Source organism: Glossina fuscipes, unplaced genomic scaffold (assembly GCF_014805625.2).
Source record: "Glossina fuscipes isolate IAEA_lab_2018 unplaced genomic scaffold, Yale_Gfus_2 1, whole genome shotgun sequence".
Lineage (NCBI taxonomy): Eukaryota > Metazoa > Arthropoda > Insecta > Diptera > Glossinidae > Glossina > Glossina fuscipes.
This window is the reverse complement of record NW_023998415.1, coordinates 7,931,782-7,949,263: the sequence shown is the minus strand read 5'-3', so window position 1 is coordinate 7,949,263 and position 17,482 is coordinate 7,931,782. Positions and strand designations below refer to the sequence as shown.

The following is a 17,482-nucleotide window of genomic DNA, read 5'->3' as shown; positions in this document are numbered from 1 at the left end:
AGTAACTGCAATTCGCAAAAGTGAAAACCAGTAAGGAGATCTCTTAGAGTTGTTTTTTTTGCAAAATTCAAAAAAAATAAGAAGAAAAAAAAAATTTCTTCTGGATTTGCTTTTTAATATACGACAGGTAACAGTCAGCTTACAGTCAACCTTAACGGAGGAACACATTGCAAACACAATCTTAGAGGCAAAAAAGTTGTAAAAATTTGCAAAATTTTTAATTAGCAATAATTATTACTTACTTAGTTTTTTTATTTGCCGGAGGAGATTTATATACGCGGCCGGTCACCGTGTGCCAATAGACATCGATTTTAATATCGCTGATTATTGCCTATGGTTTCTCAATCGATATCCGCAAGCGCTGAGATATAATTTGCATCATGTCCGCCGTCCAAGCTGCCGACAGCAAGATATTTCCATGATTTGTGCACAAATTTGAAGTCCATCTTTTATTTGTTGCAATCGCGTGAATGTTTACCATAGATATGACACAGATGGACAGAGGGACATACTTAAATCGATTCAGAATGTGATGATACTGATCAAAAACGTATACATTTTATGGGGTGTTGTGTATATGTTTATGTATAATTAGTATTTCACTCATCCTTCCCGCCCACAGCGGTTTGTATAATTAGCGAGTTTTTCTTATACATAGCAGTCAGCTAGTACAAGTGCTATATCTCGGGTCTCCGAAAAATCAAAAGCATTAGTCGAAGAATTTTTTCTATTTGAAAGTACTACGATATCGACCAGGGTATGCAATGAATGGATGCACAAGGGGGGAAAACTTTGGCGGACTGTTTTTGATCGGTAGGCTTATGCCATTTGTCAAACAATTCGTAGCCCTATTGCATAACTAATTCAAAATGACATCTTCCATTGAAAGGTCCTATATACGATGCATAAATGTATGACAACAAGTGATCGAATAAATCGATAAACTTTTCAATCAATAGATGAACGCATAGTAAAATAATAAATAATGAAACTTAATGTTGATAAGACTTTTTTAACTAAATTCTTTATTTATTGAATTTTTGTTCAATAAACTAGTTTTGAGCCTTGTCTTATGGATTCCGGTGTATGTTCGTTTCGGGCGCTGTAAATAACGTCTATATTTCTATTTCTATTTCTATTTTTATGTTCATTTTAATTTTGTTTTTTCATAATAAAAAAAATTATCTTGTTTTACAGCGGCAAAATTAACGCCAATGTTTTAAACTTTAACTGCTTAACTGTTTATTTTATTTATTTTTTTTTAACTTGTTTCTTAAAAGCTTGTTTGCTGACAATCACTTTGTCGTTGACACACATACCGTACGATGCTGGTTTAGTCTTATAACAAGTTAATGGTAGCTTACATCCTCCCTCCGCCCACCTAAAAAGAACAAGAGACTACCCCCTCTTCGGTGTCAGTGCAAAATGAAAAATTGATATTTGATATTGCGGTTAACCATGAGCTAAAACAAATTTACAAAAGTATTGAAGACACAGAACAAGACCGAAAGACACAAAAGAGACAAGACATAAGACAAAAGCTTTGCGCACAAGTATGTTATGATATTTTCTCTTATAATCTAATAAAATTAAGACAATGGTAAACCGAAAATTTTACGCATAAACACGCATAGAAATTAAAATGATTAATAATTAATTCAATGAATTTATCAAAGTCAATAATTTTGGTTTCTAAAGGGTTTCTAAGGTAAGGTCTTCTTGCCATTCACCATAGCTGATTCTATTATCTCTTTTTTTTTTAGCTTCGAAATAAAACAAAAGGAAAATAAATTGAATTCGCTTATCATCACTTGCTTTCCAAAAGAAATTTCTCATCATAGTAAATAATAATTTTATTTATATTAAAAAAGCGAATTTTAAAGATTAATTAATAATAACAACAATAATATTAATAGCATTAACAGTTGTTATATATATAAGAGATTGTATAAAAATGATGATAACATCAATTAAAAATGTGCGCCAAATGCAACAACAAAAAAGCACAATGTCAGCTTTATAAAAACAAAATACCTATATACAAATAGTGTTTTTTTTTTCGAACAGGGTTGTTATTCACAAAAACGCATTGTTGCTTGCATTCGGGTGAGAATGGGCAGAGATCGCCATTATTCGCTTGTATATTAATTTTCGTTCATATATTAGTTTTAATAATTAAAAAAGTTCATTTAATTAAATTCATTTGCTTCTGTTTTGCTTTTCTCTTCTTACAGTTTATATCGCACATAGGTGGAAGCTTTTTTAATTCAGCGTCATCTGTATGTTGATTGCCGACTTTAGTTAACCTTAATACGGTTGCTGACTTGACTAAACGCAGTTAAACACCATGGCTGATTTTGTGACTGTTGTTGAAGTCGATAATCTTTCAAATAAAAGCAATGACAAATTATGTGAAAAATTAACGACAACAACAACTACCGCATTATCGACTCGAAATTCTACATTTGTTACTGTATTATCGATTAACAACACTGGCAGCCATCGGCAACAAAAACAAGGCTTAGACATTAACCACGAGCATAAAAGTGAAAAAGAAGAAGAAGTGGAAACAGTCGTTGTATATCGTTTACCAGGTGAACGTTTAGGTTTCGGTTTAAAATTTCAAGGTGGCACAAAAAATTTGGAAAAGGTGCAAAAGTTATTCATACAATCATGTGCTAAGGATAGTCCAGCATCAAAAGTCGCCACATCTTGGGGTATATTAAGAGAAGGCGATGAAATCATCAGCATCGATAGTCGTTCGGTCTGTGACATGACACGCATTGAATGCGTGAAGTGTTTAAAAGATAATGTAGCCATAAAGTTGCTGGTACGTAATGGTAAAGGTCAGAAGCCTGCAGGCATCGAAGAAGATTTGGACAATGGATGTACAAGCACTTCAGCGAAATCGTATAATTTAGGCAAACCAAGTTTGCAAATGCGTGTCGCACCGCCCCCTCCACCACCCATACCACCTAGAAAGTTAATTAAAAAACTTAAAGCCTCAAGAGATATACAAGCTATAGATATACCCAACAATAGAAATGCTCAACCTGACTCCCCCGAAGGCGGTATATCATTATGTAGTGAGAAGTCTTTTACACCACCGCCCGACGCAGAATATTACGTAAATTTGTTTGCGGACTCGATCAACTCTCATCATTCGGTTCATCAATCAGTGCTGCGCAATGCCACTAATGAATCGGAATCGGATGATACTGCCAGCACTATTTCCACAGTAATTGACCGCTTTTCTATGAACTCAAACTCCTCAGAATCGGATCTATCAAGTTTCGCTTCATTAACAAACGGACCGGCAGTGGTGATCAATAAGTCGGAACTGGCCAAGGTATTGAAACCTTTTACTTTACTCGAAAATGATTTTGACGTGCAGTCTAACAATCATTCCTTGGAAGAATGCTTTAAAGAAGTAATAACACCCCAGGCCGAAGAAATATTATTATCTTCTATTACACTTGTATCGAGCAATAATTACGAGAACTTGGAATCCAAGTCGGAAAAAATTAATACGTATGAAAACATAATAGAATTAAAAACGCAAGAGAGAAGCGACAATAAGTCAAATGAACAAGCCGAAGGTGATGTGAAAATTTCAACACCTACACCCAAGCCCAGACAGATGACAACACCCATAGAGCCGAAGAAACGATCTATAATTCCAATGCCCAGGAAATTCAATGCAAGTTTTAAAATGGCTATAGAAGTCCCGCCCCCAAAAGTACCAGACGGTGCGATAGTTAATGCATCAATCGCTCCATTAAATGACTCTTCGTCTTCGAGTAGGGATTTTGTTACAAAAATACCAAAAGCCATAAATTCGCCAAAGTTTTTGGAACGATCCAAGACAGAAAGTGAGATAAAACTGAGGACGGAAAGTAAGCTTGAAAAAGTCAAACTTCAAACGTCCAGTTTTATCGAGAGAGAGTCAATATGTCAGAGTAAGTTAGCATCCCCGAATAAATCTCGCATACCTGTAATATTGATCCCGAAAAAATCATGGGAAAATGATCTCATTAATGAAAAAAGATCGAGTAAAACATCTCCTACAAATATACCGCGCTTGTTGACCAAGCAGAAATCAGAAACCGATCTTAAATTGGGTTATTATCAAAGCAAATCGAAGGAATCTAGTCCCGTAATTGCTTCAAAACTACCTTTGCAGCGAGCTGCCTCAGCGGAGTCCAAATGCAAGAGTCCCGAGCGCACGGGTATACCGATTCTAAGCCAGAATAGCAATCTGAAAGCTATGTCATCGTCGTCCTCCGAATTTTTAAATTCTGCTGCATCTGGTAACAAGATTAGGGGCCCTAAGCCCAAACCACCAGAGAGAGTTCAATCATTACAGAAAACACAAATACCAAAACCTACTATTACATCAATTGGTGGTGACGAGAACGTGACCACTGTGACCGTAGTCGATAGAGCAGCTTTGAATGGCGTTCCCATCGTCGACACGCCTGCTATGCAAACTTTTAAACAACATCCAGGAATTCTGAGTCAAACACAAATCAGCGAACAGTCAATAATTTCAGTTAACCCGAATCGGGAAATACGTTTTAAAATACAAACGTACGAGAGTAAAAGTCAGGCGGACTTTTTAAGTGCCTCAAATGTTTTCAAAAGTAACGAGGAAATGCCCAGTTTGTTCGAATTAGTGCGCCGCAATAGTCCGGCTTCACAGCGCCGAGAGGACAATGACAGCAGAGATTTGAAGCCAGCATCTCCTGAGTGTATTGACGAAGAGCAAGCAAATAGAAGCGATGATTTAGAGTGTACGACACCTCCTCTTCTGGTGGTGGTGGGTAAATGTAAGAAAATCGAAGAATCCAATACTCCTCTGTATTACTCTAGTTCAAGTAGCGAAGACGAGGAACCGATAGAAACCAATGATTTCGATGAGGACAAAGACTACGTTTGCGAGGATGGTGAGAAATTGGGACCACCAGAATTAATTAATGGACCTGGACCTTCCGAGGCCTATTTTAATTTATATTGGCACACAAATATGTTACCAACTATTGGCGAAGTGGAAGAGGAAAATTCTTCCCTTGAACATCAGTCTTTAACTAACGGGTAAGTAATAAACAATTCAATTGAATATATATATATATATATATATATACATATATATTATATTATATTGACATTATTTGTTGACATTATTTCTCGTGGCAGATAGAAACAAGAAAAAATTACAGTAGCTTTAGACGAAAAACAAACTTTTGCATACCCGTCCTCTTATCTTATACATATATATGTAACTTCACATAGGAGTTTTACGAAAAATGTAAGATCAAATTTAAAGCTTAATTACGTAGAAAAAATCATCACGCTTTTCGCTTAACCATAAAATATGGACCGATTTATCGGATTTGCCCACCCAAGTTGGTGAAAGCGATAAAATATGGACAATATGGCAAAAATAATTTTGCCTTTCCACGCTCATATAGAACACATGCATACTTTCGGGAATCTGCAATATTCATGTCTGTGCGTTACACACACACACACATTTGCCAGTGTTTGGCTTTTCTCTATATCAAGCATTCATATAGCACAAGAACAGGTGGCCAGTGCTCTCAGATAGGCACACGTAACTGATAACTGATTAAAAATGATGGCGCGACAAGTGCGAAAAAAGTGGGAGAGGATGAGAGAAGAAACGAAAGAATTGATAAGATATTGAAGCAAAAAATTTAAAGAAAAGGGAAAGTCGATGTGGTGGGTGAAAAAATCCAGATAAGAGAAAATGAGTTAAATATTTCGAATATGCAAGTGGCGCTATAAAAACAGCAAATTAATTTAATTCATTTGTTATGGCATAGAATTAACTAAATGACCGAAAAGTAATTTCGTATTAAACAAAGTCAATTAAGAACTAGATTTGCCAAGTGCCAGGTACATAACCGTATAAATTATGCCGATCAAGTACATAAAATACCTTTCTGTAGCTTTGAATAGGTCAAGGTTTGTGAAAAAGAGAAAAAAATGAGGAAAACGTTACCTTAACTGCTTAATACGAAGGATAAATCTCTCTGATGGGTGAACAGCAATGGGTGGAGGATACGTTATGTAATTTTCCGAAACTCATTTCCTCTCGAATGTTGAAAAGCAAGTCTCTCTTTTTATGAAAGAAGAAATACCTCATCTGTTATAAGCTCCTGTGCGGACTTGGCTTTCCGATCTTGACTGAGGACAGAGATCTAGACGATATTTTGTACGAAGCATCCAGGAAAAATCAAAAGGATGTATTTTTTGCCAACTGTGGGCAAATACCCATAAGGACGGCACGCAGAATTTTAAACCGATATCCTACTAGTTTGGATCGATTGATCTTTTAAGTGAAGGAAAACAGAATATACATAATTTATTATTATTATATTGGGAAATGTAGAATACTTCTCCTCCCCCTCCCAGAAGGTGTATAAGACGAAGAAATACAGTATTTGAGAGTGCGTAGGTAGCCAAGGGATGTCATCCTTGAACGAAGTTTAGATATCATTGTAATTAACTTCCTTTCATGCCAATCTACGGTCACTGAAATACCGAATGTAAGGTAATTGAATTTGAAAATTCACAATACGGCAATCAACAGAGAATAGTCAACGGCAGTTAAAAAAAAGCAACAACAACAAATTTGCAAGTGCTTTTGTTCGCAAGATATCATGTAAACGCGTTAGTATAGCTCTTTCCGACATTCGACTGAGGTTATAAATTTAACTTTGCGCTTTACGATTTTGTGACGAGGTGATTATTCATATCATAGCATAATTGAAAAAATTTAGCAAATTAATTATTGTTTTTAACTTTTACAGACCGAGAGTGATTGTGGACGATTTGAGTCATCAGAAATCGTTGAAAGCGCATGATATAAAAATGATTGAAGACGTAGTAACACAACCATTAGTTCAAACTATATCGAAGGTTAAAAAGTCGATGGGTGTACCAGTAGTGCCACCCACAGTGCCACAAACTGAATTGGAAAAGTTGAAAAAATCTTCGAAAGATATTGAAAATGAAGACGTAAAAGAACCGAAAGCCGATAGTGAATTAAAAGTAATTATTTTGGATACTACTTGCTCGGATAAGATAACGAAAACAATGGATGATAACGAAAACGAACAAATTAATGAGATGGCAGGGACACAAAATACAATACAAACAATAACAACAACAACAACAACAACAGCAAATGCAATTGCAACCACGAAACCTGAAGAATCAAGTGCTGGCAAGGAAAAATTAGCACAAGAAGAAAAATGTTGCGGTGAAAAAGTTTGTGTGCCCACATACCACCAATTGTCAGATGAGCATTGCATTACGTCAAAAGAAGTCGTAACAGAAGTGAAGAATGTGCATAGCTATCAATCGATAATAAAAAAAACCGAACAAACGGGCGTTGCCGCTTGTTCTACGAAACAGATGATTAGATCAGCTGGAACCTCCACTCAGATTACTGAAAATGCACCATCTTCGGAATTATCCGGTTCTTTACAAAAATTACCGGTAGATTTTGAAAAGTCCATGGAACCCGTTGCCTTCACTCTGCAGCCTTATGTTGAACGTGTTATTGGTAGTAGAGATACTATAGCAGCAGAATGGACTTGTGAAACGGATAAAAAACAAATTTATACAGAAATTTGCATCAGTGATGCTACTGGTGACGAAAGCGTAGAAAAATACGCAGAAATTCAAAAGGAAGACATCAAAATAAAGATGCCATTTAAGCAGGAGCAAGAGATGAGTAATGAGGAGTTCATGATAAAACGAGATGAACGGCCGATAACTATTACCGCTCAAGCGGAAACACGTCTATCGGAAGAGGCTTTAAATCCACCGGATAAACAAAATATTGTTGGAGGTATTTTGAACTTATCGGGGTGTGGTGACCAATTGCAAGCGAGTGACAGCGAAGGCCTCGAGCTTGTAGAATGTGATCAGTACGTAGAAGAATTTCGTGAGGATTCGCAACAAGTTCCCAATAAAACCGATGATAGGATTGTATGTGGTGAGGAAACCACTCTGGTTAGGGAGCTTAATGAGACTTCTATTGTCAAAAGCAGCGAAAAACAAACTACAAAACGCCTAGAAACAACGAAAGATATAATATCGAAGAAGGGTCCGAAATTAGTTAAAAAAACTGAGGAAGAGAAACGCTTGGAAATGGAAGCACAAAAATTAATTGAAAGCTACCAAAAAGTGAGAAAAGAAGCAGAAAAGTTATATCAAAACGAAATACGAACTTTTGCAGATGAAGAAACCGGTTTCGATCTGGGGGAAACGGGTAGGGAAGAAACTACACAACGAGTAGAAGACGGCAAGGGAAATGAAATTATTAAAATTATTGATGAGAGGATCGGGTCAACGCACTCAAAAACTGAGTACAACGACAAAGATGCTATAGATGAAAACTCTACCCAAGCTGTTGATAAACAAGCAGATGAAAAGAGTTCAGATGACGATCAGATGCAGGTGCAGACAGAAAGTTCAACGGACGGAGGACAAACAGCTTCTGAAAATATTTTTAATGAAGGACATGAATGTTCTTATTTTTTGCACAAAAAAATTTTATCGCCTTCAGCGGCAGAAGAGGAAGCAAACGAAGAGCTTAGCAAATCTCTGTCTAAAACTGCTAATCGCTTGACTAAATCAAGGAAATCTGTAAAATCTGTCCCAATGGAGAGCTCGGACGAGGATACAGCAGTTGCTGTACTGCAAAACAGAACCAAGCCAGCTATTAGGCCTAAGCCACCCGTACCGCAAAAGCGTGAGACACACAAGCCTGTACCTAAACGGAGAGGTTCCTTGGATAATAATGAAAATGCATGCAAATGCGATGGAAATAGCGCTACACCAATACCGATGGAACGTATTATAGTTGGTGTTGAACACAATTTACTAGGGTCATCTGGAGAGGAGAAGGATGATAAATCAGACTTAATTTTGGCTAGTGAAGATCTGTCCATAGCCAATATAAACGCCTCCAATTCGTCAGCAGAGGTTTTGGCGCCGACATTAATACAAAAGTCTTCGGTTGAATTGTCAGAAACAGTTCATTTGCCCGACGGCCCGATCAGCACGGATAAGGGCATTAATATGGGAATCGTATCATGTTCACCTGCTATTGAGTCAGTGAAAAGCGGTGCCGAATCAAACGATATGAAAAGATGTAAAGTGGAAGAGAAAGTGGATCACATTAAAGACGATATAGGCAAGAAGAAGAGCAAAGAACTAGAGAGAAGTATGCGAGGTAAGTAAGAATCAAATATGCCTTAAACTAGCTTCAGTTATTACGCGCTCCATATCCATAAAGGATACGTAAGATTTATTAATCGTTTGCGCCATGTTGCAATATTCAGGAGGGGATTTGCATCTATTTTCAACGGCGCTTTGTTCGTTTATTCGTTTTTGATTTTTAACTTCGTAACTGTTACGTGGTGTTTTTGTTGTTTCATCACTTTGCTGATACTTAATTAAAGTCTCATAGAGTAAGATGTTGCAATTTCAACTGAGATTAGTTTAATATTACTTCGTGCATGATGTGTGTTTGAATATACCGCGACAAAGGGAAAACAGTCTACTTTAAAATCTAAACTAAAGTTATGTTACGTTTAGCCTCCTAGTCATCCTCCTACGGTGTATAATGAAGCACTAACCCATCAAAACTCTATTGCACCCATCTACAGCAATGCCATTGTTTTAAAGTCAGTAAATTTCAATGACTTCAATTTCATTATTGCATTGGTAGTTGCGATAGTGGAGGATAGTAAGAAGAAGGAGAATTGCTAAACTTAAATGAAATTTCAGGACTTTGTCTATTTACTATCGTTATGGTGTAGGTGTATGCGATGCTTAGCGTGCATAAAAAACGAACGAACCCTTGAGCCTGAGTAAGAGACGAAAGCAGTTATGAAAACCTTATCGTGACCATACATTAAAAAGACCACCTATTGACTATTTACAGTTAGCTCAATGCGCGAGAAACTGTCTTCGTTACAGGTATTGTTGTAGATATGGTGGTCGGCCTGGCATCCTTTGTATTGCCCATGCTTTTCTATGCTTGTATTGAGTTGTGCGCATTCGTATAATAATAAAAAAAAAAAAAAAACAAATTGTCTAAATCCGTTGTTTTACCCATGGGTCAACTCAAAACATACTTCTATTCATGATGCCTGAGTGGCCGAAGGCAAAGAATCTCGACTAGCAACTCAATGATCGTGCGTTCGTATCTCAAGGCCAACAGCTTTAGAAGCTAGCGCTTTAAGACCTTAGTCTCATAATTTATTTCTCTGGCTTAATTAATAATAATTATATTAATAATAATAATAATATTTGTACTTATTTATTTTTTCCCTCTTCAATATCCATTTTATACATATTTCTTTAATATTATATGAGGTGCAACCATATTTGCTCTCTGAATATTCGATTAAGTTAACCAATTTCGAGTGTATTTGTATAATTTGGTGTCCCTATATATGTTCCTATATGTAAAAGATTTGTTAGAAAGAAAATTTCTTCGATATTTCGAATTGATATAAACAATAGCTGCTTCTGGTCATGTATATGCTTTTCTGTTGAATATATTTTGCAGCCGATGAATACTTTACTTGAAGTGTGTAATTGAATCCAAAACATTTATCGATGTTTCAAGAGTTTAATGCTTTCTCGAAAGCATATTTAATCACCCAAAGGCAAAAGCAAATCTTGCCGAGGATCTTAATATAAATTTTCGATACTGATGACCAACGATGTGTGAGAATTGTTGTGTGGTATGTTCGTCGGCTAGGACTATTTTGCCTCTATTATAATTAAGTATTCACGTTTTATTTATTTATTTATTTTTTTTTTTTTGAAAATTTATAAAGAACTATAAAACCTTAGCTGAATGTGTTCATTAGTTATAAGTCATGGGTCGGGAAAGAACTAACGACTACTCAAGTAATCATGTTGCTCTATTACGAACCCCTGTAGTCATCGCCTGACAGCGGCAGGTGAATTTAGGTCTCTCTATTAAACACCTTCCAGTAGCGAGCTGAGCTGAGCCTATGATAAAAATGAAAGTTCGATCAAAGAGATGCACGTCTGATCACACTGAACCAACGGAAGATTCTCCTTTGGGCGAAAGTAATCAATAAGAGAAGTTGATTAAATTAAATTATTATCTTGAACACTTTATCCACCAACAGAAAGAGAATTTTCAGAGACCACCTCTACGACGGAAAAATTAAAGATATTGCCTCTTAGCCAAGTTCCACTAAGAGCAAAAGTATCGAACGCATTACCCTCAAGAAGACTCCACAGTCCACATCCAAATACTTTGACAATTCATAACATGTTTGGAGACAATAAGCTCTATGATTCGCATCCCGTGGCATAACCGACAAAGACAGACGGTAGAGCGAAATGACCTAAACGAATTTTACGAAACAGGACTAACTCAATAATAAATAAGCCAAACCTAGGATGTAAGTAAATCAATCTGAATGATATACAATGACGTCACAGTACTGTAATCACTAAATATTATAGAATACCCTACAATGTAATACAGCAGTGCGATAGTAAAACTTGACAACTTAACAATAAGTTGAAGAAAAAGCTAAGAGTATGAGGATAAGGTAAAAGTACACAGGGTTGAATGGGTTATAACTTATAAAAGTGACCATCGAAAATGTAAAACGGAATAAGTTCACTCACGGCCGGCCAATGTTTACTTATAAAAGTCATTTTGATATTGGGAACTTTTCATACTCTCTCTCTCTCTCTCTCTTTCGCTCTCTCTCTCTCTCTCTCTCTCTTTGAACCAAATCTGGCACTCATCAGTAATTGAGATAGAATGCTTAAGCGCAATTTAGATTAAAGATTCACTCATTCCGTGAGGAAATTTATGGAGAACAAATTCCAAGGTTGTAAGAGTGATTTCCAAGGACAAATGCCATACATATGTCGATCGATTTTCGATTCCGCTAATTCTTAAAGTTAAGCCGGATTACATCCATATTTATTTGAACGGATCTTACTTTTCCAGGCGTTGGAAACGTTCGGAAAATTTAATTTATATAGTTATGTGAATCCAAGGGCAAACCGGGAAGCGTTTATTGTGAGCCTTCGTCTTATTTTCCCATAAGAGGTCATACATGCAAATACGAAAGTAATCGAGATTGATTTTGAAAAGTTCGCCACAGTCGAACGTAAGTTGTAATCAACACATCAAGCGCACGCATCCAGCTTAGCAAGCAACCAAACACAATGAGTGTAGCAAGAACAACCGACGCAACAACAACAACAATGTTGCTTTTCATATGCATAAAATGACATTAAAATTTGAATTGTTTGTTGGTTTGGCACAGTGGCAATCAGTGTTTGCAGTAAATGCGGTTACTATGTGTAGGCATTCGTCCACACTAACTGAAATCGCAAATATATATGTAACCACAAGTTGAAATGATTTCGCAACTGGCTTTAGCTATCGTATTTTGTATTTTTTTTTTGTATTTTTTTTTGTATTTTTTTTTTTTTTTTTTGATGTCTTGCATGATGATTAAACAGGCATTTGTTGAGTTTTGTTGTTTTGGTTAACAAACTGTATGGCTTTGTTACTTTTTACCATTGGACGAAATCATGACATTTTATGGCGTGAAATTTTTCCTAAAATCAAGAAACAAAGGATTAGAGAAGTTTTCTTCTTGAAAATGTAGTTGTAATATATGGGGAAGTAAACGAGTCCTACTAAACTAGTGCATCTAGTCCGGTGTTCGTTTTAAACACTCTTACTTTGCGTGCGCTTTTTTTATGCATGCGTGTGCTATTTTCTAGCAATTTTCTTTTCCTTTGTCACATAGGCACATATATATATATATATATATATATATATATTTATGTACTTGTTGTATGTTAATGAGGCTAAAAAGCATTTGCTTGTTGCGATTTGCGGAGATTTTGCAGATGCTTAGCAGAGTTCATTATACTCTGAAGAAACGTTTTGAAACATCTAAACAATATTCAGTCAGTTCGTTATCGATCATCGTGGCCGACTGGTAATCTCTATTATGCAATTTTTCGATCGAAATGAATGTCAAGTGATAAAAAAAAAAAAAAAAAAAAACAAAACAAAATTATTTAACACAACTCGTTTAGTTTTTCATTATTTCTCCGACTTAATTACACTTTAATATATTTTAGTAACCGCATTTTCTGTTTCTTTTTTTTTTTTTTTTTTTTTTCCAACCACAATCAACAGACTGACACGTAATTTGAAAAGAAACAGCCTCCGTGTTTCGATTTTCATGATCTTGATCGTTGTCTTGCATGAATAAATATTATTATGACCACAATCGTAACACATCACAATCGAAATAAATAAATAATCCAATGCAGGGAATGGAATCAACCTGAATAGAATTCATTTGTTGTTAAAAAATGCCAAAACAAAAAAAAAATCAACTGAAAATTGAAACAGTTTTCGCTTTGGCGCGTATGTTCGCCATTTATCCATCACCATATCAAAAATCGCAGAGACTCTCTCTGCTACTACTAGCAAACGCATTAATGGATAGATAAGAATTGTTTTTTTGCACTTGTCGTTGGGCGAAAAACACAAAGTCTATTTATTTATTTGTCTGTCTGTGCATTTTTGTGGCCACACTTTCCGGGACGCATTTTTTGTAGTAATAGTGTTCGATTCGTTTTAAAAGTGACCATATCGGGAAGATTGCGAGACGTTGCCGTTAAGGAACGGCCGGCGAACGCATAAGGAATTTGAAAAATCTCTGTCATATTCACAGAACACTTGTCTTCGCAGACATCTATACATAATAGGCCATCGTCGCACATGAGCACCTGACCGCTTCGCTGAGTCCACGCAGACGAGCGCGTCCACGTGGTATCTGCTGCAAGCTGCAGTCCATGTATCCAAATTGTACATTGGTTAAATTTAAACGATATAATTGATGCGCATACGATGCGGTGTATGTATGAAGTATTTTCTGTGCCTTGATTAGATCTTTCAACGAACATCATTTTCTATTCGCATGTCCAAAAGGCGAACAGCTGTCGGTTCCTCAACATTTACACCATCAAACAAAATCGAGTGCTCGTTATACCTCCGAAGCGATACAAGACGTCCTTGCGTTTTGTCGACTCAGATATTTTGTGGTGAGGTTTGGATCATGTGTGTCAGTCATAATGCGGTCATTATTTTGTAATTCATACGAAAAAGAAGACAGTGCGGCCGGAGCGGTCATTAATGAAGAGAAAGAGAAATGAAGACGAGAAACGATGGAAGAATAGAGCCTTGTCGCTTAAAGGAACTTCGTTTAGGACAAGTCAATTGTTTGTGACACGTATCGCACGATTGTCTGACAAAGTTAATGTGAATTCTAATTAGATCGAAGGCAGGAGCTTGCTGACGAAGCTACCAGGGCGACTGATTGTTGCGTGATAATCGACTATCATTTCCGTAGCTTTAGCTATGGCATAAAAGATTGCAATTAAGCGATGATTTTTGGATTGTTGAACATTGACTATCTTTTGGTGAAACTGGACAATGCCAGCACGATCGAACTTGCTAAATACGTTACATAATAATCTGGTGATGGTGGCAGCACAGACAGTAGCCTATCGCCAGCTGTTCTTAGCCTACTTAGGCTACAGTTGCGAATATGGAAACTTGTGTTCACGTTTTAAAAAAAGGGAAGATATTATTTTATATATATATTTGATTTAATTCCAAATACATCTGACACGTTTTCAAAATAAGAAGAATTTCAAAATCGTGAAGAACACCCTACAACAATTCTCAAGGACTATGGCTAAGACGCCATTTAGCTTCGGACTATTGGTGGCATTGAGAACGAGCAGAGGTTCTTGTTATGTGTCATTGCGATAAGAATTGTGATACGTAGCCGTTGCGATGGTGTACCTGATCTCTCCTCTTTATAACTTGCTCGCATAAGAGACTTGTTGGGCCGTTTGGGTTGACAGCTGAGCTTCACTTACTTCCTTTTTGGTCTTGACTACATCTTTGCAAGTCTGCTTAAACAAGCATTATCCTTACGTTTTATCGAAGTTTTTGTTTAAATGGAATGATCAATCGCATGACAGTGTTCTCCGGTGTCTCCGCAACGCCGGAATCCCTAAAGGTGTTATTGGGCTTGCGCTATGTTATTTGAAAATTTTGCTCGTTTCGTGGGTAGAGTGGAAACATGTGCAGCGTTTCAAGTGGCAAGACGTGCATTGATCTTGACTTGCTATTTTTCTGGATACAAAGGATCTATGAAAAGGACTTGAAGAATAGCAACACTAGTGCGGACGTATTATAGACGTTAGAATCCGATAAGGGAACTCGAAATACAACGTAGGTATCCGGTTGGTGAATTTGATTCTTTGAGAGATTAAGTACGCATGTGTATCTCAAGGTCTCTGGGCGCAATTAAATTGGAGACTATATCATAACGAATACTTTAGTGCGCGTGAGTGCGTGCGTATCCCGCCAAAAAAAACCCCCAGAAATTCTGGCATATTATGGTAGCCTATAAATGATGGGGTAGATCAAGCTGAACATTTCATGGGTTGCAGTTTAGACCAGATCGATACGATGTGCAATCAACTCACTGCGCAGATGAAAAGGGTTTGGGAGTTGGAAGTAGGATAAAGGGATAATTTATTATTTTTTTTGTTGCCATTGTTAGTACTATTGCTGTCATTGATGCTATAAGTGTTGCTATACATTTTGTCGCGGAGTTAACTAAAGAGATGCATTAGGCGAGGTAATTTAGAATATTGAATGGTCGGGGCTATAACGTTCGATGAAACGTTAAAATTTGCTTGTCTTTTCATTTCAAAAATCTCGATGCCCTTAGCATGTAAATTACTGTGAGGACATTTCCTTCCCTTTCCTACACGCACAAGAAACGCACAAGGGGACCTTTATTTTTAGTATTTTAATCTAAATCTTATTCCGATTATTATGACTCGAAAACTACGGAGACTGAATTCCAACCCTCTTAACCTACGCTTAATCTCCTATCCTACTCTTATCCTACCTTAATCTCTAGCACTCCTCTCTCCCCGGCCAGAGTCGGAGAACCCGTGAGGCCAAAACGAGGGACGACTTTGGGTCCTCACATTACTTTTTGGGGGCTTACAAACTATAAATATTCAATGTACGTTTGTATGGAAATTTGCTTAAATGAGTGAAAAATGTATGCCGCCAACAGTGGTACATATTTTGACATTTGGTATGCACCTAAAGGATAACACATGCAACTATATATACATATGCGTATACTTTAAGTGAAATGTTACGTAAAAACTTTGCGTGAATCTGAAATGATTCACTTGTTGTGCATAGTTTTTGATGGACTTTTTTTCTTGTTAAACATAAACACCATTGACATTGACAGTAAGTGGGTTAAATACTTGCACTTGTACATACAAAAATATACGTTCTAGAGAATTCTAGTAAACTTCAATTGGAAACATAACAAACATTTCACATTTTTCTTTCTAAAAGGAATTTATTTCAACTTTCGCTTTTATGCCCACTATGCCTACCGGCTACGTGGGCCTCTGTTTTATTGCACAAATGATCTCCCAAAATATTTGGGAATATACACGAGATAAGACTACCGCGATACAGGTATTTTCAGGTAGAAAAATTAATTGTTAGTAAAAAAAAAATGTTAAGTTATCATCTCGCTGGAAGCGCTTAAAGCCAATTGCTTGGTGCAGTGAACGACGATGACAAGTAAAAGCAACAAAATTATTCAAAGTTGAAGTTACGTCTGCGTCTCTCAATTTTGATACGAATGCCTTGACACTTTAAGTGCGCAGCCTTAAAATATTATCATTATCATTATCATTATTATTATTCTCTGCTCATTATTATCATTATTATCATTATTATTGTTATTATTCTCATGCCTTGTCTTAGCTCTTCACTAAACCTAGTTTAGTTCATATTATTGTTTGTTTTTATTTGTTTTGTTGTTTTTGTCAAATTGAATCAGTGCTATTTTATATATATGAGATATTATGCATACTTCCTTATGTGAATTTTACGCATGCGTATTCAATTCAATCAAACAAATTGCAACTTAAGTCTACTTCGGCGACTTTGGTGTGTGTGTGAGATGATCACGCCGAACATCAGCAGTAGCATCATTTCTATTTCGAATTCAATTCTATACGTGTCCTCACATAAATACTACTACTCTTCTTTACATTTGCTCAGTTTGTATACCTAGGCCCTTGGCCCTGCCCTATTTGGGATGGAACAGTCTGTTTCCTTTCATTAAGTTCAATATATTTAAAACTGCCTAATGTACACACACACACACACACACACACACACACACACACACAAACACACACACACACACACACACACACACACACACACAAACACACAAACACACAAACACACACACACACACACACACACACACACACACACACA

The 17,482-nt window shown here is 36.5% G+C and overlaps 1 protein-coding gene across 3 annotated transcripts in view; it reads left to right on the top strand.

The window, feature by feature from the left end:
* Positions 1–17,482, top strand: part of LOC119631948 (mucin-17) — a 219,066-nt gene that overhangs the window by 30,124 nt on the left and 171,460 nt on the right. For all 3 annotated transcript variants that reach the window (XM_038024565.1, XM_038024564.1, XM_038024563.1), the window contains exons 2-3: positions 2,235–5,094; positions 6,837–9,271. In XM_038024565.1, the coding sequence (XP_037880493.1) occupies positions 2,348–5,094; positions 6,837–9,271 (5,182 nt within the window). In that variant the 5' untranslated portion in view covers positions 2,235–2,347. The remainder of the gene's footprint in view (positions 1–2,234; positions 5,095–6,836; positions 9,272–17,482) is intronic.